The 26,387-nt window shown below is 38.4% G+C and overlaps 1 protein-coding gene across 5 annotated transcripts in view; it reads left to right on the top strand.

Annotated features, from left to right (window-relative positions):
* The window catches only part of HEATR5B (HEAT repeat containing 5B), a 90,391-nt gene that overhangs the window by 50,188 nt on the left and 13,816 nt on the right, over window positions 1–26,387 (top strand). For all 5 annotated transcript variants that reach the window (XM_060117881.1, XM_060117880.1, XM_060117882.1 and 2 more), the window contains exons 23-29: window positions 5,160–5,399; window positions 6,276–6,527; window positions 8,610–8,791; window positions 10,916–10,984; window positions 19,018–19,197; window positions 24,536–24,773; window positions 25,867–26,121. In XM_060117881.1, the coding sequence (XP_059973864.1) occupies window positions 5,160–5,399; window positions 6,276–6,527; window positions 8,610–8,791; window positions 10,916–10,984; window positions 19,018–19,197; window positions 24,536–24,773; window positions 25,867–26,121 (1,416 nt within the window). The remainder of the gene's footprint in view (window positions 1–5,159; window positions 5,400–6,275; window positions 6,528–8,609; window positions 8,792–10,915; window positions 10,985–19,017; window positions 19,198–24,535; window positions 24,774–25,866; window positions 26,122–26,387) is intronic.

Raw genomic sequence — 26,387 nt, 5'->3', positions numbered from 1 at the left:
GCTTCTGAAAAGAGAAATTATCTATTTTACGGTTACCTGAAAGCTTCCAGTCTTTGACAGTAGCTAACCTTTTGTGATGTAACTTTTCCTTGAAGAAGGTAAGACCAAAGTAACCAGTAAAACTGTGAAATGTCAATAGATGTTTGGGTAACGGAAGGTGGATCTTTGCTTTCTTCAGTTCTTTTTGCTTTGGGGAGAGTTTTGGGGGGTTTTTTGGTTTTTTTTTTGAGGTACGCGGGCCTATCACTGTTGTGGCCTCTCCTGTTGCAGAGCACAGGCTCCGGACGCGCAGGCTCAGTGGCCATGGCTCATGGGCCTAGCCGCTCCGCAGCATGTGGGACCTTCCTGGACTGGGGCACGAACCCATGTCCCCTGCATTGGCAGGTGGACTCTCAACCACTGCGCCACCAGGGAAGCCCTTGGGAGAGTTTTAAGTATAGCTTGAATTTGTAGCTGGTCTTCTGATTCTAGGGGTAGGTGGTTTGGGAACTTTTTCAGAGCTTGACAGAGATTTCCCCTATTGTGAGAGAAAAGTTTTACTTATAAGAGCTTCCTAATGCATAGAAGTTGCTTGGATTCTAAGAAGCAACATACCAAAATAGCTTCAGTTTTAGCATAGTGTAATAAGAGCTCTATTAACAAGCATACTGTACTGTAGAATGTAAAAGAAGTTTATTATAAAAGTCTAACAGTAAACATTACTACTTTTTGGAGAGAAAACATAGCACCAAAAGTAGTTACAGAATTCTCCTGAATGCGTGTAAAATTTCAAAACTTCTAGATGTCAGTCACCATAATTAAAACTGAAAGAGGCAAACTAAGAGAGGGAAAGATAGTTTCAAAATATGCTTATTGTATTAAAATGTGCACATTTATATTTTAATATTTTTAAAGCTTTTACAAATTAGTGTGCCAGGGGGCCTAAGACCACCCCCCAGGTTTGGTGATTTGCTAGGACTCAGCATATAGTCACGCTTATGGCTGTGATTTATTACAGCAAAAGGATACAAGGCAAAATCGGCAAAGGGAGAGAATAAATGGAGTGAAGTCTAGAGCAAACCAGGCACAAGCTTCCAAGAGTCCACTCCCCATGGAGTCACACAGCAAGGAGTTGTGACAACACATGTGAAATGTTGTCTGCTAGCGAATCTTGCTAGATACTCAGTGCCCAAGATTTTTATTGGGGACTGGTCAAATAGGCATGGTCTGCCTAGCACATACCAAAAGTTCAGACTCTCAGAAGGAAAGCAGATGTTCAGCATAAACTATATTGTTGGTACAGATGATTTAGGCACAGTAAGCCACTTTTATCAGGAAATGATGGGAACCCTCCTGAAACCCAATTCCCGTAATATCAGGCCTTAATAGGGTAGTCTCGGACCTGCTATGGTAACTCTTCTATGCATCTGTAAAAATCATGAGAGCACACAAAAGAGGTGTTTTATCAAAGGAGAAATATCAACATATGAAATACCTTTAACCTCTAGTGATTGAATAGTTGCACGTTAATACAATCATAAGATAGCATTTTTCTTCTATAAAACTGACCAATAATAAAATAATGATTTTAACCAGTGTTGGGGGAGATATGAATAAAAGAGAAATTTCTTATACTGCTGATAGAAATGTAAAGTCATACAGCTTTTCTGGAGGATTTTCTTGTCAGTGTATCCTCAAAGTTTTCAAACTGTGCTTACCCTTTGACCTAGCAATTCCTTTTTTTTTTTTTTAATTTGGAGAGATCTTTATCAGTCAAGCAAGAGAAGCTACAGATAAGTGGGTACAGAAATTAAGTAATTTTGCTGGATATCAGACCAATATAAGAGCAAATTATTTCTATATGCTAGTAGTAATGTACAAAACCTATTTGGGATCTTAGAAGTATAAAACACAGAATCTTTAAAACTACAAACTTTTCCAGGACAAGAGAAATATATTAAAAGAATATAAGAAGAATGGAAAACAGTTGGCTCTTTTGGGAAAATACCACCCCAAACCCAGCAATAAAGTTAAACCATTTGCCAACCTGCTCATTCAAAAAGAGGAGGGCGCCTGATCATTGTTCCCCATCCTGTGTTCTGGATCCAACCAAGATTTGTCCACATACAACTACTGGCTAGATTCCCCCAAAGGGGCCAGAGCTGCCATCCAAAAGAGGTCAAACTGGGTAGAGGGTTGTTGTAAACTAGTATGGACACTAGGTCCAAAACCCTGTAAACAAAACAAATTTAGTAATTACTCTATTAAGGGGGTTGTGGGGAACAGGGGTATGGGCAGTGGTAGGGTGCCTGGAAAAGGATGGCTTTTTAGAGAAAAGTGCTGGCGCTTCGGTTTGAAGCGAATGGGAGGGGGGTAGAGCTGCTTAAGGGTGCCCTGCCTAGAGAAAATCTAAGGAGCAGTCTGGTTGTTGGAAAGCAGAGTGTATTTCAAGCGGCTTTTCTTTGCCCGGGTGAGCTTCCTTTCAGGTGTTTTAGTCAGTCACTGATCAAAATTCTGCAGTGCAGCCTGCATCCATAAAGCATCTGTTCGTATGATTCTTATGGTGTGTGCAAGGTACACACAGCCAATGTCAGAAGATTCTTTCCTGGTCCCCGTTGAGTTGGCCAGGAATTGTGGGAGGCAGTTGATTCAGGGAACAGGCATTTCCGGGTCTTGCGTGGAGGACCATGAGGGCGTTGGGGCCGCTGGTGAGGACCTGGACTTGGAGAGGGAGGTAGAGGTTGGAGTGGTGAGTCAGGGAAGGACTCTGGAAGGTGCAAGTCCAGGTTGTCGTCGTAGTGAGGAGAGCATCTCTCTGGAGTAGTGTTGGGGGCCCGAGGGGACGGCTCTGAGGCTTGGCCCAACAGGTCGAAGCCAGACATACATCCCGCCGAGGGGCGGAGCCCAGCGACTGAGACTGCAGCAGCATCCGTCCCAGCCGGCAGGAAGTCGGCGTCAGCGTCTGCGTCCTCCTCGTTGACCTCTTCTTGGCAGGAGATCTCTGGGACGGCTGCGCAGAAGAATCCCGGCTCCAGGGCCACGTACTCCCCGGGAGCGCTCAGGAAAGCGCCCCGTCCCAGGCCCTGTACCCACGGGCCTCCCACACCCGAGCCCAGGAGGGCCTCGGGGACCAGCATGAGGATGCGATCTCCAAGAGACACTTGCCTCACGGACGTTGGCTCGGGCTCCAGCAGCAGGTCGACGTCGTCCAGGGGCACGTGCAGGGCACAGCCGGTGGGGAGGACCACCACGAAGATGAGCGTGTCCGCGGTCGGGGGCCAGGTCAGGTTGTCCAGGCTTGGAGCCGCCCTGGACTTGGACTCGGGGCCCGCGGGCTCCTCCGTTCGCCGGCGCTTGGCGGGGCCCCGTCCTCTGGGTTGCGGTCCCCACCGGTCCGCAGGGGAGGCGCTGGGGCTGCGGGGCCGGCTGCCCATCTTCTCAATGTCGCAGCCGGCCTGGGGCCTGGCAGAAGGCGAGGAAGGGCTGTGTCCTGCAGGCAGTGACAGATAGGTTCGACAGGTGAGGCCGAAGCAGGGCGGTGGGGCGCAGGACTGTGGGACGAGGGAGGAGCCTTCGGAGCTCTGGGGGCGCCTCTCGGGATCCCTCAGTCCTGGCTTCTAGGGGAGCTGCTGGGCTCGGCTTTGCGTGTGTGAATCTTCAGGTCCTCACGTGGACTGGCCTGCGCGGGAGTGCGCCAAGGATGTTGTGAGCGACGCTGGCGGAACCTGAGTCGCAAAGCATCCTCACGCTAAGCTCCGCCCCTTCCTAGGCTACGCAATTCCTTTTTTAGGAATTCATCCTCAATGGTTAATCAGTTAATGTACTCCTAATTCAATGGTGTGCTATGTAGTCGTGAAAATTCACATCGTGGAAGTAAAATTCTTGATACGGGAGAATACTCACTGTATACTGCTAAGAAAAATAGGCCTCTGTGCCTAATCTGTCCGTAATGTTCCCTCCTTGGAACCTTCCCTTTCCTACTGTCTTTGAATTCCCCTCACTGTGGCTATTTTCTGCAAACCTCCCCTTATTCTGTCTTTGGAGTGACTCAATTTTAAAAAGCCACTTTTCAGCCCTCATCCCTCTTTATCACTGTCTTCAAGGTTCAGAGGGCTTTGGACTTCCGGGAGCCTAATAGTATTCATTCTTAAAGGCTGCCACTTGTTCTACTCCTACTATTTATAAGAATAAAAAAAAAAAAAAAAAAGGGCCTCCCTGGTGGCGCAGTGGTTGAGAGTCCGCCTGCCGATGCAGGGGATACGGGTTCGTGCCCCGGTCCGGGAGGATCCCATATGCCGCGGAGCGGCTGGGCCCGTGAGCCATGGCCGCTGAGCCTGCGCATCCGGAACCTGTGCTCCGCAACGGGAGAGGCCACAACAGTGAGAGGCCCGCATACCGCAAAAAAAAAAAAAAAAAAAAAAAAGAATAAAAAGAGTTTCAGATAAAGCAAGAAATTTAACTACTATTTCATAACAACTTTTGATTGGGCAGGATTTTCCCCATTTTTAAATAAACTTTTAGGATATAATCTATTTATAATTTGTGTTCTAGCTTTATAGATTTGTAAAATCTGAACTAGAAGACTAAATAAGTTTCAATTCGTTCACCCAACATATATAGCAATAATTTTTTCAGACTATTAAATCTATTTAAAAATATGTCTCTTGGGCTTCCCTGGTGGCGCAGTGGTTGAGAGTCCGCCTGCCAGTGCAGGGGACATGGGTTCGTGCCCCGGTCCGGGAATATCCCACATGCCACGGAGCGGCTGGGCCCATGAGCCATGGCCGCTGAGCCTGTGCGTCCGGAGCCTGTGCTCCACAACGGGAGAGGCCACAACAGTGAGAGGCCCGCGTACCACACACACACACAAAAAGTCTCTTTCCCACACTTCTTGTTGTTAAAATCAAATATATATTTAATGAGCATTCCCTGGAGATTTGTTTAAAATACCACAGAATAATCAGTCTTAAAGATCAGGGTTTTTACCTTTATTGTCAGATAAAATTCTAATTCTAAAACTAAAGATAGGTAAATTGGAGACCATAGTTAAATTGTGTATATAGCTAGCTGGTTTTGTTGTTATTGTGAATTTACGTGTAAATCATGGTCTTTAACATAATTGTTACCTGTAGTATACGATAAAATCCTACACAAGTTCATTTGTAAAAATTGTTTTTCAGATGTCAGTCCTTTTGCACCTGGAGTTAGTTCTCGAAGTGATGTCCATTGCCGGCACCAGGGTGTTAATATAACAGAAACTGGTCTTGAGGGACTTCTTTTTGGAATGCTAGACCGGGAGACAGATAGAAAATTATGTTCTGATATTCATGATACTTTGGGACATATGCTGTCATCACTGGCTGTAGAAAAACTTTCCCATTGGCTAATGCTTTGTAAAGATGTCCTAGCAGCTTCTAGTGGTATGTATTTAATATATAAAATATATTCTTAAGATAATGAAAATTATTTAATTTTGATATATATCTATAGATATATACCATGTATAGATATAGATGCATATATAGATATATACCATATATAGATCTATTTAGATACATATATTACATTACAGATATATAGAGCTTACATTTTAAAATACTAATAATTTTTAATCTGTAAATCCTTGTAAAATGTTGAAGATTAAATTATATTACAAACTAATGAACTTTGGTTATTTTTTGACAAATGACTAAGTTCAACCTAATTTTCATATATAAAAATCCCAGGCTACTCTGTCATTTGACATAAGATGTAAAACTAGTGAAATATATAAAATATTTTTATGTTATTCTTTCCCAGGTTTTTTAATTTCTATTTTTATTTATTTTTAAAATTAAATATATTTATTTTAAGGAGAAACTTTATATGGCTATCATAAACAGAACAACCATCATAGCTTTCATAAAAGTAAAGTCATTGTGAAAGTACATACAATGAATACAAAACAATATTATTGAATTTCAAGTTGAAAACTGATGGCTGCTATCTTTTTAATTTGTTATTTATTGTAAATTTTTATATAATTTTTAAAGATTACTTTCCATTCACAGTTATTACAGAATTATTGGCTCTATTCCCCATGTTGTATAATACATCCTTGAGTCTGTCTTACACCAAATAGTTTGTACCTCCCACTCCCCCTCCTCGGCTTTTTATTGATTGTTTAAAAGAAAAACCTTGCCAATTCTACTGTTTTCTACTGGTTTTAAATTAGATATCATCAAACAGTACTATTTCTAAAGCATCGTTTTTGCTATATGTAAGGTTGTTATAATATGCTTTTATTTTTGTTACAGATATGAGTACTGCAACTCCCTTAAGTAGTGGAAAAGATGAAGAATTTGAAAAGAAAGATGAGATGGATGATGATACCATGTTTACCACACTAGGAGAAGAAGATAAATCAAAGCCCTTTGTGGCACCTCGCTGGGCCACTCGAGTATTTGCTGCTGATTGCCTGTGTCGAATCATCAATTTGTGTGAGAATGCAGACCAGGCTCACTTTGATCTTGCTATGGCACGTTCTGCTAAACTGCGAAACCCTACAAGTAAATTAAAAATCAGTACTTCTTTTCCCCAGAATATTTTTATAGGTTTGAAATATTTTACTGCTTTGTAACATGCTTTAGACTATGCCTTTCATTTATTGTATGTTTTCTTGCCTTTTACCTTTGTTTTCTGTCCTCTCTACATACTGTCCAACTTCTGATCCCTATTGGGAAGATAAGTTGAGGAAAGCGGTCCAAAGTTATATATCTTATCTATCTTAAGATATATTAATCATTTGCCCTAAGGATAATGATGGCCCTCAGCATAATGATGGCAATAACTTATGTTTCCTTGGTACCTTATCCTACTTTTAGCAAAAGTTTAAGGTGAATAAATAAAGTGAGTTTTGCAATCCTCAGCCTTGGGGAATGTCAGAATTCATGAATGCCATGGCAGATTTCAAACTCTCAGATTTCAGAACTGCTATTAGGTATTTTTGAAAAGGTGAAAACTGTTTATTACTGAAACCTTTTACTTTTTGATCACTTATAAGCTTTTATACCGTATATCCCCTGGATCAGATATTATAGGGAATTTACAAAGAGATCATCAGGCCAGTATCTTCACTTACAAATGAAGAAACCCAGAGAAGCTGAGAGAGGTGGTAGAGTAACAGACTGTCTTATCTTATGCTTTGTTGTCTCTTCATCATCGTGTCATTTTTTTAAATATCTGAAGACACATCATATATGTTCTCTGTATTGAAGTCTATTTGTTAAAAATGCCTTTCAGTTTACTTTGTTGTGTATAAGAAGCAGTAAAACTCACAAATGGACTAAAAAACAAAAAATAAAACAGTATTATACTATGTATAAAATTGGAATCTGAATATAGGATACCAGCAAAGCACAATTTATTATGAACAGGGTGTCTTTAATCATGTCATTATTCATCAGATATTTACCAAATCTTGTTCTTTACTTCCCATTGGGGATCCAAAGAAGAAAAAAGCATAGTCCTTGCTCTTGAAGAATTTCTAGTCTAGAAGACAAAGAGACAAAGTTATCACTCAAAAATAATCATATATCCCAATAGTGGAAGGATAGAGTACTTTGGGAACATAAAAAACTGCTACTCATTTCCTGAAGTGCCAGGGAAGACCTCACAGAAGGGATCATTTTGAAGCTGGGTTTTAGAGGCAGAGAGAGGGTTTTCCAGGTAGAAGAGGCTGGATGTATTAGTTTTCTATTGTTGCTATAATAAATGACTACAAACTTAGTGGCTTAAAATAACAGAAGTTTATTAACTTATAGTTCTGTGGGCCAGAAGATCCCAGAATGCAATAAACCTCTGTCAGTCCCCTAATTTTCTCCCCATTTTGGAGTTTCTGCCCAGTACCCCTTTCTTCTCCCCCACATTAGGAGTTCATCACCTTGGATTTGGGAAAAAGATAGAGGTCTTGATTTGAGAGAGGGTGTAGGTAGAGACTGTGTAGAGAAGCAATAGCAGTTTCATTCTGGGAACAATTGCCTTGCTTTTAAGCTTTGATAGGACTGATCTAGGGCAGCCTTTACTCTAAGGCTAAAAGAAAAAAGGCTTCCCTTTTCTACATCTTGTCCTTATAAAAATCTTTTCCAGAGTAGAGGTTGGTAAACTACAGCTTGCAGTCCAAATCCAGCCTGCAGTCTGTTTTTATAAATAGTTTTATTGGAGCACAGTGTAACCATTTGTGTACATATGGTCTTTGTACATACTACAACAGCAGAGTTGAGTAGTTATGTTAGAAATTATATGGCCAGCAAAGCCAAAAATATTTACTATCTGTTTCTTTAAAAAAAAAATTTGCCAACCCCCACTGACAAAAAAATTACAAACTCTTTTGGGGAAAATTATGGTAATCAGTTATTTTGCTTCAGATGTCAGTTTACAATGTCGTCAGTGTTATTGTATAAAGGTTTACCAATATTCTTGAGAGATTATGATATGGAAACTTTCTTGAAAGTATCTTTGTTATTTTAAACTTGGTGAAATATGTGGATCATAAATGCTTTTTTAAAGAAGTTTATTTCATTCCGTATTTTTATGTGATTACACTTAATTTTGGAAATGTTTTCCTTTTTGCCTTCTATTTTTATTTTTAGATGACCTCTTGGTACTTCATCTCTCTGACCTGATTCGCATGGCATTCATGGCTGCAACCGATCATAGTAACCAGCTGCGGATGGCTGGGCTCCAAGCACTTGAAGACATTATCAAGAAGTTTGCATCTGTGCCTGAGCCAGAATTTCCAGGTCATGTGATTCTGGAGCAGTATCAAGCCAATGTGAGATATTTTATTTGTTTCAAAATTAAAACTGATCTTTTGAAAAGTGAAGATTAAAGAAGTGAAGATCCCCTGGAGAAATGTATTTGGACCTGTAACCTATTTATTCATGTAGAATGCATATCTTTACTCCCATTGCCTGTTACACAGTTTGAATCAATTCACAGTTGAAGAAACAATTGTATAAAACTTGTCACTATTTTTAAGTCATGATGTAGTATTAGTGATAAAACTAGAATAGATGTTCCAGCCTGGCTTTCCAGTCTTATGTTTAGATATCTAGCCATGCCACTTAAAAGATAAAAGGAACATTTAAAGAGTGTTGTGGATTCACTGCTGTTATTTTATATGCCAAGACTTGATAAGCATTTTTAAAAATAAAAAGCAATTGCCTTGGGACTTCCCTGGTGGTCCAGTGGTAAAGAATCTGCCTTCCAATGCAGGGGACGTGGGTTCGATCCCTGGTTGGGGAACTAAGATCCCACATGCTGCAGGGCAAGCAAGCCTACGCACCGCAACTACTGAACTCATGTGCCTCAAGTAGAGAGCCCATGTGCCGCAAGCTGTGAGCCCACGTGCTCTGGAGCCTGCGCACCACAAAGAAGCCTGCACGCCACAATGAAAGATCCCGCATGCCGCAACTAAGATCCCGTGTGTCGCAACTAAGACCCAACACAGCCAAAAATAAATAAATTAATTTAAAAAAAAAGCAATTGCCTCTTGTATGCTAAAGGATAAATTAACTTTTAATAATAGTGAAAAGTATTACTGAAAGAATTGTATATTTTCAAAAGATTTTTTTATTATATTCTAAACAGAGATATACTTGTTTCCCCTGAAATTTATGCCTATATTTATGTTCTTCAAAACAGGCACAATAGATGTAATCCTAGTAATGGATTATGTGAAGGCGAAAAAGACTTATGTTAGTAAGAAAAGAACAAACTTTTTTTTTTCACTGTGATTATACCAAAATCTTGACTCTAGACACATCATACTTCATCTAAAATCTATGTTCAAACATACACAAAATTAAAAAGTGAGGATAATGTATAGTCCATTTTTTCCATCATAACTATAGGTAAAGAAGTTATACTTTCTAGGCCAAATGGCTGTAGAAAACCTGTATATAATTATTTACTCCCAAATACCCAACCTATCAGAATGAAGGTCTTTTTTTTAAAATCTTTCTATTTAGAAATAATTTCAAACCTACATAAATAATTGCAAGAATAGTACAAAAAAACCTGTCTTATACCCTTCATCCTTCATTCATATTTGCCAATTGAGAATTTTGCCTCATTTCCTTTAACATTGATTTTTTTCTCTTGCTCTCTACACTCAACATACATACACACACACTCTCTCACTTTTTTTTTCATAAACCATTTAAAAGTAAATTATCTAAATCAGGTATCTTTACCTAGTGTAATGGAAGAAATCTCAAATTAGGAGTTGACTATATAGTTAATTCCTTATTCAGCTCCTACATATTAAATGTAATATATCTAAGAATCTGTGACTGATACTGGCTTATTAAAACTAAAGCTCTAAGCAGGCTGGACCTGGTTAGTACTTGGATAAAAAAATTAAAGCTCATATTTCTTCACTTATTACTATGACAACAGTACATTAATATTTCTTGAGCAACCTTCTTTTAAAGCGTCTCTTTTTGAGGTGAAATGATTTTTAAGGTCTTTTAGTGACTATGTAAATTTTTAGTACTAAGTTATTTAAAGAAATTGAGCCTTTAATTTCAGTTATATGAGATTCACCCATGAAGTAAATACTGTTAGAAATATGTTCAGGAATATAGATAGAAAAAAAATAGCAGTTTTCTGTTATCTCTGGGAACATGTGGCTTTGTCAGAAAATCCTATTTACTATTAAAAATAAATGAAAAAGAAATAAGATTAATTTCCTATTTGGTATAGGATCCTACAGATTTGATAATGATAATCTCCTGGAAATCAAAAGGAGAATAGTATAATTGAGTTTATTGTCACCAAAAAGAGAGAGAAGAAGGAAAGGAACAAAGATGTGTTTTGTGTGTTTTCATCTCCAAAGACACAAGAGGTTTACTACTTATCTTTAAAAATAAAATGCTTGTGTTCATTTTTCTAGGTGGGAGCTGCTCTAAGACCAGCCTTTTCACAAGATACTCCATCAGACATAATAGCAAAAGCTTGCCAGGTAAGAAGAAAAATAGAATTTTCTATAGTTATCTTCTATAAATTTATAGGTATCTTAGAATTTCACTTCCAAGAGAGAAAAATCAAATAGTATATATATATATTTTTTGCGGTATGTGGGCCTCTCACTGTTGTGGCCTCTCCCGTTGTGGAGCACAGGCTCTGGACGCGCAGGCTTAGTGGCCATGGCTCACGGGCCCAGCTGCCCCACGGCATGTGGGATCTTCCCGGACTGGGTCATGAACCCATGTCCCCTGCATCGGCAGGCGGACTCAACCACTGAGCCACCAGGGAAGCCCCAAATAGTATTTATTTTTATCTCAGAAATACAACAGTGACAGTTTCCTTTTTTATTCTGTATGAAATGATGAAGTACTAACTATTAATCACTTTTTTTTTTTTTTTTTTTGCTGTAGCTGAGGACATGACTTTGGAATACATAGCCCTTACATTGTCCAGTAGTCAGTGGAGATGTAAAGTCATAAGAGGGACTAGAATAAAAGTAAAATCTCAAAATCTACAATCATTGAAAAATATATAGTAATAATAAATAGGTAATAAAAGGGTTTTTGACCACAGGTTGTGAAAATTCTACAAGTTTCTGTGTACTAAATTATCCTAAAGACAATTTCACAATATGGAAGTGTTATTGCAAAATTGATTCTAGGGGATTATTCTCATACTATTTTTTCTGAAGAGAGTTAAAAAAGCACCTGTGTTCCTACACCTTTAATAAGTTCATCTTTTTCATGCTCCATCCTGAAAAAGGATTTGTGCATTAAGCTCTAATCTTTCAGAAAATCCAATTCTTTGTCTGCTAACCTAAGGATAGAAGAGAAGCAACTCCATCCTTCTCAGTTTTCCGGAATACAGGGCTGTAGGCCATCTTTATTGCTTAGAATTCATAGTCAAGCTACATGTGTCCTCTATGCAGAGAATGTTCTGCTGTTTGCAATGATAGGTTTGAAATTCTGACTTTGATCACTCTGTGGCTCAATGAGTTGCCTCCTCCTTCTGTTAGAATTTGTTTTTCTGAAGCCTGCTATCTTAATGGTGGCCTTCAGAGAAATGAACTCCTCCCACCAACAGCAGGCCAGAGAGAGAAGAGGAAGCCTTGTTTAAGACAGAAGTCTGTGGATCATGGTACAAACCTTGGAGTTAGAGTAGGTTAAGTCATTTAGATTGGGATACTGGCACACAAACATCAGAAATCACAGTCACGTACAATTAAATGTATTATGGTAGTGTTTCAGATCATAATATTTAAGCAGACAAAACATCCTATAAAGCTCCTGATCATCAGAAAGGCAAAAGCTATTAGAATTTCATCTTGTGAATGAGTAGTATGAAAATTTCCTGTTACTGAATTTGCCTTAAACTTCTTATTTCTTGGACTTCCCTGACAGTCCAGTGGTTAAGACTTTGCCTTCCAATGCAGTGCATGTTCAATCCCTGGTCAGGAAGCTAAGATCCCACATGCCTTGCAGCCAGAACGTCAAAACATAAAACAGAAGCAATATTGTAACAAATTCAATAAAGACTTTAAAAATGTTCCACATCAAAAAAATCTTAAGAAAAAAAAAACACTTCTTATTTCTTATGTGGCCCTACCTGCTTTCTGAAGTTTCTTCTTTTCTAGTGGCAGGCTTAAATTTTTGACCTCCTGTCCTTCTGTTTCTGGGAGGAAACCTGGTTTTGAAATAGCTGGAGCATTGGGTTGCAAGTTTCTTTCTTTAAGGTTACCGAAGGAGTTGGCTTCGGGCAGATCTTGAAACATGGCATCCCAGATTGTTTACTAGAGTAAACATCATGTTGAACCTGAAAATCAAGTAATTCTTAGATATTATAGGAAAACCCTCAAATGTTTTCAACTGAGAACAGTTGGGGACAGTAATCAGTAGGTTAATAAATCATTTAAAGCAACATTGGAATCGTAAGCATAATACATACTTTAGATATTTTATTTCAGTCTAAAATTTGTAAGTGTACATTCATTCACCACTCTTTTGATATAAGGCCAGAGTCTTTTCTCTAAGTATGATTTTGCTGATTCCGTTTTGCTTTGTCTTTCTTCATAAACCAAACCTATAATGCAGTATCTGCAGTTTCTGGTTTCATGTTCTTTAAAGTGGAGAAAGTACTTAGGTTTTTGCAAAGCAAACTTAGCACCAAATTCTCGATTTTGACAGTTTCCCCCAACTTTCAGTTATATTTCTACCAAAATTCACAGAAATATTATCAAATATCTCCAAAATATTGTTATTTTCCTTAGGAATACCAACTCTTTATTTTCACATTCATATTTAATCTCTTTTCACTTTAAATTTCATTATATTTTCAGCATTGTTGTGGCTGGTATTTTTTTTTTGCCATCAGTATTGGTAACAAACAGTTTTTAAATGTCGTTATTGAATTTTATTTAATTTAGTTTTGAATTCTTTGAGAATAAGATTATTATAAGAGAATGAAATAGTTTACATATATATTTATTCTAAACTTTTTAAACGTTTCAAATATAGGGACACAATCCATTAACCATGATTCAGTATCCAAATGCTCTGAAAACCAAAAGCTTTTTCATAATTTATTTGGTAACAAAGCCTGAACTGACTATACTCACCTGGCCCTGACATGAAGCTGAGTGAGACAATAGTAATGATTGATTTCTTTTTTTAAAAAATTATTTATTTATTTAGTTAGTTAGTTAGTTTTGGCTGGGTTGGGCCTTTGTTGCTGCGCGTGGGCTTTCTCTAGTTGCGGCGAGTAGGGGCTGCTCTTTGTTGCGGTGCATGGGCTTCTCATTGCGGTGACTTCTGTTTGTTGCAGAGCACAGGCTCTAGGTGCGCGGGCTTCAGTAGTTGTGGCACACAGGCTCAGTAGTTGTGACTCACGGGCTCTAGAGCACTGGCTCAGTAGTTTTGGCACACGGGCTTAGTTGCTCCGTGGCATGTGGGTTCTTCCTGGACCAGGGCTCAAACCCATGTCCCCTGCATTGACAGGCGGACTCTTAACCACTGTGCCACCAGGGAAGTCCCTGACTGATTTCTTATAGTGTGATTCGTACTACATTTCATTACGGAAATATCCATTTGTTAATTATGGGGTGCTGCTACACATCTTGCTTCATCCCTTAATTAAGTTCATCTACCTTATTACCTTTTACGAAAATGTTGTGAATTGTGCAACATGTCTTAGCCTAAGGATTTCAGGTAAGAAAGTGAGGACTTGTAACTGTTGAGTAAAGTTGGCACTATCAAATATCTTCTCCCATTCAGTAGGTTGTCTTTTTGTTTTGTCGACAGTTTCCTTTGCTATGCAAACTTTTAAATTTAATTAGGTCCCATTTGTTTATTTTTGTTTTATTTCCTTTGCTTTAGGAGACAGATCCAAAAAAATATTGCTGCAATTTAGAGTATTCTGCCTATATTTTGCTCTAGGAGTTGTATAGTAACAGGTCTTACATTTAGGTCTTTAATCCATTTTGAGTTTATTTTTGTGTATGGTGTTAGAGAATGTTCTGGTTTCATTCTTTTACATGTAGCCGTCCAGTTTTCCCAGCACCACTTGTTGAAGAGACTGTATTTTCTTCATTGTATATTCTTGCCACCTTTGTCATTGATTAATTGACCATAAGTGTGTGGGCTTATTTCTGAGCTCTCTGTTCTGTTCCATTGATCTCTGTGTATGTTTTTGTGCCAGTACTATACTGTTTTGATGACTGTAGCTTTGTAGTATAGTCTGAAGTCAGGGAGCATGACTCTTCCAGCTCTCTTCTTCTTTCTCAAGATTGTTTTGCTTTTTGGGGTCTTTTTTGTTTCCATACAAATTTTAAAATTATTTGTTCAAGTTCTGTGAAAAATGCCATGGGTAGTTTGATAGGGATTGCACTGAATCTAGATTGCCTTCAGTTGTATGGTCATTATAACAATATTAACTCTTCCAAACCAGGAACACAGTATATCTTTCCATCTGTTTGTGTCATCTTCAGTTTCTTTTATCAGTGTCTTATAGTTTTCTGAGTACACGTCTTTTACCTCCTTAGGTAGGTTTATTCCTAGGTATTTTATTCTTTTTGATGCAATGGTCAATGGGATTGTTTCTTCAATTTCTCTTTCTGATAGTTCATTGTTAGTGTATAGAAGTGCAACAGATTTCTATGCATTAATTTTGTATCCTGCAACTTTACTGAATTCATTGATGAGCTCTAGTAGTTTTCTGATAGCATCTTTAGGATTTTCTATGTATAGTATCATGTCATCTGCAAACAATGATAATTTTACTTCTTCCTTTCCAATTTGGAATTCTTTTATTTCCTTTTTTTCTCTGACTGTTGTGGCTAGGGCTTCCAAAACTATGTTGAATAAAAGTGGTGAGAGTAGACATCCTTGTCTTGTTCTTAATCTTAGAGGAAATGCTTTCAGGTTTATACCATTGAATATGATGTTAGCTGTGTGTTTGTCATATATGGCCCTTATTGTGTTGAGATATGTTCCCTCTGTGCCCACTTTCTGGAGAGTTTTTATCATAAATGGGTGTTGAACTTAATCAAAAGCTTTTTCTGCATCTATTGAGATGATCATATGGTTTTTATTCTTCATTTTGTTAATGTGGTGTACACACTGATTGATTTGCAGATATTGAAGAATTCTTGTATCCCTGGGATAAATCCCACTTGATCATGATGTATGATCCTTTTAATATGTTGTTGGATTTGGTTTGCTAATATTTTGTTGAGGATTTTTGCCGCTACATTCATCAGTGATATTGGCCTGTAATTTTCTTTTTTTGTGCTATCTTTGTCTGGTTTTGGTATCAGGGTAATGCTGGCCTCATAGAATGAATTTGGAAATGACAGATTTTGGATCAGGTTTTTTCCATTAAAAAGTACTGATTTTAAAAACTAATAACTTAAAGCTGCCACACACAAAACAAATGGTAAATAACCTACTGAATGGTAGAAGATATTTGCAAATGATATGACCAATAAGGGGTTAATATCCAACATATATAAACAGCTCATACAACTCAACATCAAAACAAACAACCAGATTAAAAACTGGGCAGAAGAACTGACGAGACATTTTTCCAAAGAGGAAATGCAGATGGCTAACGGGCACGTGAAAAGATGCTCACCATCGCTAATCATCAGGGAAATGCAAATCAAAACCACCATTAGCTATCACCTCACACCAGTCAGAAAGATTATGTTAAAAAAAAAGCATAAATAACAGATGGCGAAGATGTAGAGAAAAGGGAATCCTCGTACACTGTTGGTGAGAATGTAAGTTGGTGCAGCCACTGTGGAAAACAGTGTGGAGGTTTCTCAAAAAACTAAAAATAGAGTTACCATATGACCCAGTAATTCCACTCCTGGGTATGTATCCGAGAAAAACAAAAATACTAATTTGAAAAGATACATGCACCTCAATGTTCCTAGCAGCATTATTTACAGTTGCCAAGATATGGAAGCAACCTAAGTGCCCATCAACAGATGAATGAATAAAGAAGATGTGGTATATATACACAATGGAATACTATTCAACCATAAAAAAGAACAAAATTTTACAGCAACATAGATGGACTTGGAAGGCATTATGCTAAGTGAAATAAGTCAGAGAAAGACAAATACTGTATGTTATCACATATGTGTGGAATCTAAAAAAAGAATACAACAAATTAGTGAATATAACAAAAAAGAAAGAGGTACAGAGAACAAACTTGTGGTTACCAGTGGGGAGAGGAAAGGGGGAGTGGGGCAATGTAGAGATGGGGGGGAAAATGGTTATTATGGGATTATATGAAATCATGTGTGTGAAGATTATAAAGCACAATAGAATTTAAAGAATCATTCAATTTAAAAAAAAGTTGGCACTATCAGACAGCCCCTTCTTTTTTTTTAATATAAATTTATTTATTTATTTTTGACTACGTTGGGTCTTAGTTGCTGCATGCAGGCTTTCTCTAGCTGTGGCAAGCAGGGGCCACTCTTTGCTGTGGTGTGTGGTCCTCTCATTGTGGTGGCTTCTCTTGTTGCGGAGCATGGGCTCTAGGCATGCAGACTTCAGTAGTTGTGGCTCATGGGCTCTAGAGCGCAGGCTCAGTAGTTGTGGCATATGGGCTTCGTTGCTCTGCAGCATGTGGGATCTTCCTGGACCAGGGTTTGAACCCGTGTCCCCTCCATTGGCAGGCGGATTCCTAACCACTGCACCACCAGGGAAGCCCAGTCCCTTCCATCTTGACATTCTTCCTTTGGTTCCAGTATCACCACACTTGCCTGGTTGTCCTATTGCTTTTCTGGTGTTTTCTTTTCAATTTCTTATTCTACTTGTCCCTGAAATATATTTTCCCTGTGTTCTGTCCTTAAGGCTTTTTTTTTTAATACCTCAGTCCTTGAAGAAAGTTACCTAGGACCATCGGTTTAGTGATCATCTTTGTGTGGAGAATTCCTAGATCGACTTAGTTACCTCTGTCTTTGCTCCTGAAGTCCAAACCCACGTTTCCATCTGCCCACTGAATATCTTTCCACGTGTCTCTCGCTGGTACTTTGAACTCAGCATGTCACAAAGTTCACAGTCAAAATCATGCTCTCCAAGTTCTCATCTCCACCAAACTTCCCTTTGTTCTTATGTTATCTCTCTTAAACAGTGGTGTCACCTTCCTTACATTCATCCAGGTTAGAAACTTTGACAGTCAAAATTTGGTAGTCTTTGATTATCGCCTCATACTGTTTACATGTCCGTGCCTTCACCCCCTAAAAATATGTAATTGGTTTCCAAATCCTGTGATTTCTACTTCCAAGTCTTTCTCAGATGCCTCTTTCTCTTCATTTGATTCTCAGTTTGATCCGTATCATCTCTGTTCCGTGGTATTATAATAGTCATGTGACTGAACACAGCGCTTACTGTCTAAACACATGCTTTCCTATACTTAGTATTGGAGCAGTTTTCCTAAAGCACAATTCTAATAATATTCCCCTGCTCAGAAGCCTTAGAAACTCATGATTGCCTACAGAACAAGTCTGAATTCAGTTCACGTGGAATTTAAATTGTACTGTAATCTGATCCCAGTTAATTTTCATAATTTTGTCTCTTCCTCCATGAAACTCCCCTGTATCTATACACATAAAATTTCCTGATATCTAAACATTCCCATTTCTCCTTCTAGAATTAATCTCTTCTTTCTCTCTTCTTAAGTGCAGTATGACAGTCATAAAACATTCTCATGTGTTCATTTAATCTGAGTTTACTTACTTGAGGACAGGGACTAGATTTTTTCCCTTTACTTTTTTTTTTTTAACTCCTCTATAGCACTAAGAATAACCTTTTGCCTATAGTAAACAGAAATGTTGAATTGAAGAATTATTCATAACCAAACCGATTTGGGTGGAAATTCTTTTCTGTTAAAATTTTTGGGAAATTAGATAGTGGAAACATGTTAAGTATATATTGTTTTGTTTTCTACATAGGAGTACAATAAGTTCCATACTTGCTGTTGATATTTTATTAAAAAAATAATATTAAAGCATAGCGTTGAGGTTTTTTTGTTTTGTTCATTGGTTTTGTTTGTGTTTCTTCCCCTTGGGAAAAAAATCATATTTACTCCATTCTTTTATATGTTTAATGTTAACTTTTTTTTTAAATTAACTAACATTTTATTTTTTTGGCTGCATTGGGTCTTCGTTGCTGTGCACAGGCTTTCTCTAGTTGCGGCGAGTGGGGGCTACTCTTTGTTGTGCAGTGCGCGGGCCTCTCATTGCAGTAGCTTCTCTTTGTTGCAGAGCATGGGCTCTAGGTGCATGGGCTTCAGTAGTTGTGGCACAGGGCTCAGTAGTTGTGGCTCTCAGTCTCTAGAGTGCAGCATCAGTAGTTGTGGTACATGGGCTTACTTGCTCCGCGGCATGTGGGTTCTTCCCAGACGAGGGCTCGAACCATGTCTCCTGCATTGGCAGGCGGATTCTTAACTACTGCGCCACCAGGGAAGTCCCTGATGTTAACTTTTTACTATAAAAATAAAAGTTTTTTTTCCTTTGGCTAGGTATGTAGTACATGGATTGGAAGTGGAGTTGTCAGTGATCTCAATGATCTCCGTCGAGTACACAATCTGCTTGTTTCTTCACTGGACAAAGTTCAGGCCGGAAAAGGATCTTCCAGCCAACTCTACCGCGAGAGTGCCACAACCATGGAAAAACTGGCTGTTCTCAAAGCATGGGCAGAGGTAACCATGACCTATTGTTTTTAACCATTTCTCCATCCATGAGAAAATGTTCCCCTACTCCTGTAGGTAAAAAAAAATTTGTTTGATTTTTGTTTAAAACTGACCTGTGATATAGAGTGCTTTTTAAAAAATCTGCTATTTGCTCTTTCTCACTGAAATGCATATACATTTATGTCTCAAAAGAACTCTTATTGAACCTTTGAAAATTATATTTTTAATCAGTGTTTTAAAAACATCTGTGTTGAAGAAGGGCTCTTCTTACTTACTATGGAAAAACTAGGCAGGGAAAACCTACAAATATAAATTAAATAAAATAAAATTTATGCCAAGAATCTTATTTGATTAAATTTCAGGAGACATGCCACCACCCATTGATACTGAGGCTGTAGGGTTTTTTGGTTGTTGTTTTGTTTTTTTGTAGCTGTTTTTACCTCTTTTATTCCCATAGCTACTTTTTAAAAATAATAATACTGTTTTAAATTCACTTTTCTAAATCTCGTCTGCCAGTTGTTTTCAAATACTTATTTGTCTGCACTCAGGTACTTCAAGTAGCTCTTTATTCCTTCCTCTGCCAACCCAGTATCTCACTTACCTATTTCCATGGTATCAGCAGCCTGTGACCACCCAGCAGACAATTGCTGGCTCAAGGCATGCAACATCCAGATGATATAGTTTAGATAAAGGACCTCTGGGTTTTTGTGGATTATTTCTGTCACAGAAGGGGGGAAAAAAAGGAAAATGTAGAGCAATAAGATATTGTATAAATTAGTTTTTCTCTCTGATTTTTAGATCAAGTTGTTTTCATAGAGTATCCCTGAGTGTTCCTTTATTTTCACTCTGCTGCCATCTTTTGGCGTAGAGAAGTAAAATAATATTTGCATTGATAAAATATTTGTTTTTATTGATAAAATTTTAGTTTTTTTCAAATTAATGCAAATCCATAGTTTTAGGTGGAAAGTAGTGTTAGAAAGATACTATTATGTGATTGTTTTCTCACTTTGAAATTCACAGAAATTCTATGTTAATTTTCACATATCTGATTTTTAACTAAAACTTGCTATTACTTTTCTTGTCTGTAGAAATTACATTCTAAATGATTGAATGATTTTTATTTTTAAAAAGATAGCTTCCAAAATTGTTCTTAATTCTCCAGCCCCATTCATTAATTTCCCAAACATAGAGACAGGTATGTAGTTGGATGATCATAAAACCATTTGCCAGTTAGTTGGTTCTCTGCTGACTTGCATTAACGTGCTTGATTCACCTACTAAGAAGTCTGACATAGTTCAGTATAAAAAGCATTAAATGTTGAATCAGAGGCCCTAGAACAAGTTCTGTCTCTGTAATTCACCATCTTTGTGACTTTGTTCAAGTGATTTGATCTCTCAGATACTCAGTTTTTTCATTATAACATGGAAATTGCAGTAATATCTTCTTCTAAGGTGAGGTATGTAAAAGGACCAAGCATTGTATCTGGCACTGAATGGAAGATAAGTAATTGCTTTTAACAAATTAGATCAAAACCTCACATAACTAAATTATTAATGCACATTTTTTTTTTTTTTTTTTGCTGTACGCGGGCCTCTCACTGCTGTGGCCTCTCCCGTTGCGGAGCACAGGCTCCGGACACACAGGCTCCGCGGCCATGGCTCGCGGGCCCAGCCGCTCCGCGGCATGTGGGATCTTCCGGGATAGGGGCACGAACCCGTGTCCCCTGCATCGGCAGGCGGACAGGCGGACTCTCAACCACTGCGCCACCATGGAAGCCCCTAATGCACATTTTTTGAGACGCTTTTCTTATTTGGGGGTAACTTGGTTCTATAATTAAATAATTTGCACTTCAAGCCTCAGCCTGTAATATTGTCTAGTAAATCTTTTCCTTGCTTAGCTTCCTTTCCTTCGTCCTTTTCCTCAAAGGCCCAATATATTCTAGATTTCTCTACTCAAGATCTATCTTTGCTTCTACTTTTTACTCAAAAAATTGAGGATGTTAGTTTTCCAGCTCCTCAGATTGTTACCTTCAAGTCTTTAGATGAATGTGAGTTGAAAACTCCTTTTACCCATGTGACCTTGGGTGAGTTATTTAACTGCTTCTCTAAACCTCGTTCCTCAGCCCTAAAGTGTGGATAATAATTATGCACATTTCACAGAATTACATTTTGAAGTAAATGAGGTAATAATGACTTTGTTCAATCACTACCTTATTTATGTGCACAGTGAATGTTACCTGTTGTTATTAATATAATAATTATTATTACTTTAAAGTTTTCCTCTAACCTAGGATTACCTTTTCTCATTCTCTTACCTCCCACTCTCTGATTCATTCAACGGTGTTACTAAACATCGGCTCTGTGCCAGGCTAGAAGTTGAGAATACAGTGGTGCACAATCCAGATGTTCTACGTTTACTGAGAAAAACAAACTAGTGAACGAGTATATGCAACAAAAATAATGACTGTTATAGGAGAAGTCTAGACTGTGGAAAACACACAGCAGAGGCACCTAAAATAGTCTGAGGGCTCAGAGGAAGCTGCTTGGAGAAAGCGACACTTAAGCTGAGACCTGGAGGATGAGAGTAGATGTTAGTAAACATAAGTCTCAGGAGGGGACTGTTCCAAGCTAAGTGCTGTCACTTACCCCGCCTCTGTATCTCACTTACCCCGCCTCTGTATCCCACTTACCCCGCCTCTGTATCTCACTTACCCCCACCTCTGTATCTCAGTCACCCCCACCTCTGTATCTCACTTACCCCGCCTCTGTATCTCAGTCACCCCCACTCTGTATCTCACTTACCCCCATTTCTGTATCTCACCATCACCCTCTACTTGCTTGTCCTCTTCTATTCACTCTCCTCTTCACACCTCTGTTCATTGAACGAGTTTCAGTATCTTCATGTCCTCAGCTAGTCACTCACTTCTCAATCGCCTGCAATCTGGGTTTACTCTCAGCATTTCATTGAAATTATTTCGCTAAAGTTACAAATAATATAATTCTCCAAATTGCTGGACACTTTTCAATCTCTGTCTTACTTAGCCTCTCTATAGCATTTGATATTATCTCCTCTGGAAATTTTGTTTTCCTTGACTTCCGTGACACTACTCCCTTGGTTTTCTTCTTTTCTTTTATTGTTCATTCTCAGCATCACTTGCTGGCTTCTCTTTGCCTGCCTGCTCTTTAAATATTGGCATTTTTCTTGTCCCTTTTCTCACTCTTCATACTCTGTGGGTAGCGTCATCTACACTCATACCCAGTAGCTTTTACTTGTATATGAGTTTCTAATTCTACTTTTATAGCCATACTTCTCTCCTACATTCCAGTCCCATATTTTTAGCTGTTTATTAGACATGTAGTACTGCAGTGTTTACTATTGAAAAAAATCCATGTATAAGTGGACCTGCACAGTTCAAACGTACGTTGCTTCAAGGGTCAACTGTATTATCAAAGCACTTTCTAAAATCGTACACATTAGTTGACCAGTTTATCCTAAGGAATATCAAGGATATACACAAAGATTCTGCTACGAGGATGTTTGCTGCAATGTTGTTTATCATTCTAAAAAAAAAGGCAATATATGAATAATTGTATTTCTTGATCCAAAGATAATGGTATTAAGTGAATAGAAAATTGAGTATAATATTATATGGAAACATAGTTTTTAAAAGACTGAGTATGTATATACAACATGGCTAGAATGTTAACAGTATTACATCTGAGTAGTAGGATTGTATCTGGTTTTATTTTCTTCATTTTTCTTATGCTTCTGATTCTTCTATATTTTGTGTGTAATATCTCATAAGAAAAATAAACCCAATTTTTTTAAAAAACGAGTCTAAATATATTCTCATATTGCAAGTAGCAATGTAAAATACAGAACCCTTTTAGAAAGCATTTGGCAGTATCTCTTCAGAGCCATGGAAGTATTTATAATCACTGATCCAGTAATTCCATTTCTTGAACTTTATCCTAGGGAAAAATATCCAAAATATGAAAAAGAGAGAAATTTACAAAAATGTTTAGTTGGAACCTTACTTATAATGTGAAGAACTGAAAACCTTTGTCTTTGAAAACTATGTCTCATCTTTCTAAGATTCCCAAGGCTAAAAAGAATCAGAAAAAAATATATAAGTTCAACCACAGGAAAATTGTTAGATGTATAATGTCTTCCATTGCAGCCATTAAGAATAACAGTTATGGGGGCTTCCCTGGTGGCGCAGTGGTTGAGAGTCCGCCTGCCGATGCAGGGGACACGGGTTCGTGCCCCGGTCCGGGAAGATCCCACATGCCGCGGAGCGGCTGGGCCTGTGAGCCATGGCCGCTGGGCCTGCGTGTCCAGAGCCTGTGCTCCACAACGGGAGAGGCCACAACAGTGAGAGGCCCACGTAACGCAAAAAAAAAAAAAAAAAAAAAGAATAACAGTTATGAAGACTAGTATTCATATGGAAACCCTTATGATATATGAATAGATAAAATTAAATACAAAATTCTCTGTACAACAAAATTATAACTTAGAAAGTTGGAATATGAAAACCTGGAAATTAGAATTATGAGTAATTTTAAAAACTCATTTTTCAAACTATTTATGGTATAATTTTTTAAATTAAAATTTGAGGAAAAATACATACAAATGACCTTTAAATACTGCAGTGACTCCTTCGCTTCCCCATTACCAACAGTCTTCAGCTACTTCTGCCTTATATTCTACGCTCAGTCTAATACCAACCACTTGCAGTTTCCTCAGCATGCCTTGCTAGTTTCTGTCTCTTGTGCTCTTGCTCTTTATATTCCCTCTGCCTGGAATTCCCCCTTCCATCTTTGCCTGTGAACAGGTGAACTTTTGTCTTTGAATCCAGTCTCACCTTTTCATAGTCCATTAAGAGTCTTCCATCCTTGGTGCTTCCTGTGATTCATTCATTCATTCATTACTCAAACCACTGAGTGTTCGTTAGGTGCCAGGCAGTGTACATAGTCACTGCGTGTAGTGAGGTGGGAAGATAGGTCATTTAAAACAAATTAAAAAAAAATCCCTTTCTCTCAGCAATTTTCTCACTTTCCTTTCATTGTATCAGTCTGTGAGTCCATGGAAGGTGAAAACCATGTATTACTTGTCTTTGTTGCCCCTCAGGCCCTAGCTCAATAGCAAATGCAAGGCAAGAGTAAGTACCTAAGAAGGGTTTGATGAGTGAACGGCTGAGTATACTTACAGTGCTTATTGAGATATTGTTGTATACTTTCTAGTATCTGTACTCACTTTCGATGATTCAGCTGTATAATAACAACTTAGAATATGTCATTTCTTAATATTATGCCTTGTTATTTTCTCCTCCTGAATATCTTACTAGGTATATGTGGTTGCTATGAATATTAAAAAAGAAGCAGAGTCAAAACCAAAAAGAGCAATTAAAAATACTGATGATGATGATGATGATTACAGTACCATAGATGAACTACCACCAGACAGTTTAATAACACTCGTACAACCTGAACTGCCAACACTCAGTCGCCTGTGGTTGGCAGCATTAAAAGACTATGCGCTTTTAACTTTACCAGCTGAATTTGCTAGTCAGCTACCCCCAGATGGTAAGTACTGCATTTAGAGTTTTGCTTTTAATAGAGTTCAAAGTAGTAATTAAACAAAATGGAATTGGTGGAGACTAGCAACAATCGTAATACTAACATTTAAAATTTCTGTGAACTTAAAACTTGACATTCTCTCATTTAGAGCATGTTCTCCATACTGAATTTGTGAATTCATATATGGCATTAAACTTGTTAGCCCAAGCAAAAATGTTCTCACTGTTATAGTAATAACTGTACGAGCTAGGTTACTCTAACTGGGCATAACAAGTCATTATTCATAACCATGAGGAAGCATATTGCTGTGTTGGTCAGTGTGTGTATGCAGGGACAGATGTGGCAGTCCTCAGTTTGATAGAGAAAGCAGGAGGAGGGGAAGAATTGGCAGAAGAGTGAAAAAGAAAGAAGAGACAGAGTTCCCTGGCTATGAGAGAAAGGGAAGGTGATGAGGGTTTTAAGAGTTGCTGGCAACAGTGAAGAGGAAGCCTGAGGAAGAGGACCACGGGTAGGGAAAGGTAGAGGGCATTCAGAGGCATCAGCATTTGCAGCAAAAAGGCTGGAAACCCTAACATCAGCGAGGAAGTGACAGGCACTCCAGGTCAGCAGCTGCAGGAAAGACGTTAGTTTTGATAACTCTGTACAAGAAACTCTTTGCCAAATTTGCTCTTTCATGTGTGCTATGATCTGAATATTTGTGTCACCTCAAAATTCTTATGTTGAAACCTAATCCCTATTGTGATGGAATTAGGAGGTGAGGCCTTTGGGAGGTGCTTAGGTCATGAGGGTGGAGCCCCTAGGAGTGGAAGTTGTCCCCTTGTAAGAGAGAACCCACAGAGCTCCCTGGCCCCTTCCACCTTGTGAGGGCACAGCAAGAAGGCACTGGCTATGAATCAGGAAGAGGGCCCTCACCAGACCATGCTGGCACCTCCAGCCTCCAGAACTATGAGAAATAAATTTCTGTTGTTTATAATCCACCCAGTCTGTGGTATTTTCTTATACCAGCCCAAATGGACTAAGACAGTATGTAATGGTTATTTTTTAAGGTAGTTGTTCATAAATGAGTATAATAGAAGTAACGTTTTTGATTGCTTTTTAGGTGGAGCATTTTATACTCCTGAGACTATTGATACAGCTAGACTTCACTATCGGAATTCCTGGGCCCCAATTCTCCACGCAGTGGCACTTTGGTTAAATAGCACAGGATTTACATGTTCAGAGTCAGCAGAAGCAGCAGCAGTAGCAGGTTTACAAAAACGTTCTACACCCATCAATTTAAACCAAGCATCAGGAGCAACGCCTAGTGCTAAATCTTTGCCAGAAATTAACAAAGACAGAATGCATCTGATTTTAGGTAGGTGAGCCATGTTAATGTATTTCAAGATGTATCACTTCTGAAAATGTGTATCTGTAGGGGAGAAAAAACTTCTTTCTACCCTCTTAAGATCTGTGACTGGCTTAAGAATAAAACTGACCTAAGACACATTAACAGGAGGAAAGCATACAAATTTATTTAATATTTTTACATGTACACAGGAGTCTTTAGAAGGAAACTGAAGACCTGAAGAAGCCGTTAGGTCCAGAAGACTGTATACAGTTTTACACAAACAAGAATAAATT

This window comes from Mesoplodon densirostris, chromosome 14 (assembly GCF_025265405.1).
Source record: "Mesoplodon densirostris isolate mMesDen1 chromosome 14, mMesDen1 primary haplotype, whole genome shotgun sequence".
In the NCBI taxonomy this organism is placed as follows: Eukaryota; Metazoa; Chordata; class Mammalia; order Artiodactyla; family Ziphiidae; genus Mesoplodon; species Mesoplodon densirostris.
The sequence above is the reverse complement of the archived record's forward strand: the minus strand, read 5'-3'. Positions and strand labels throughout refer to the sequence as shown.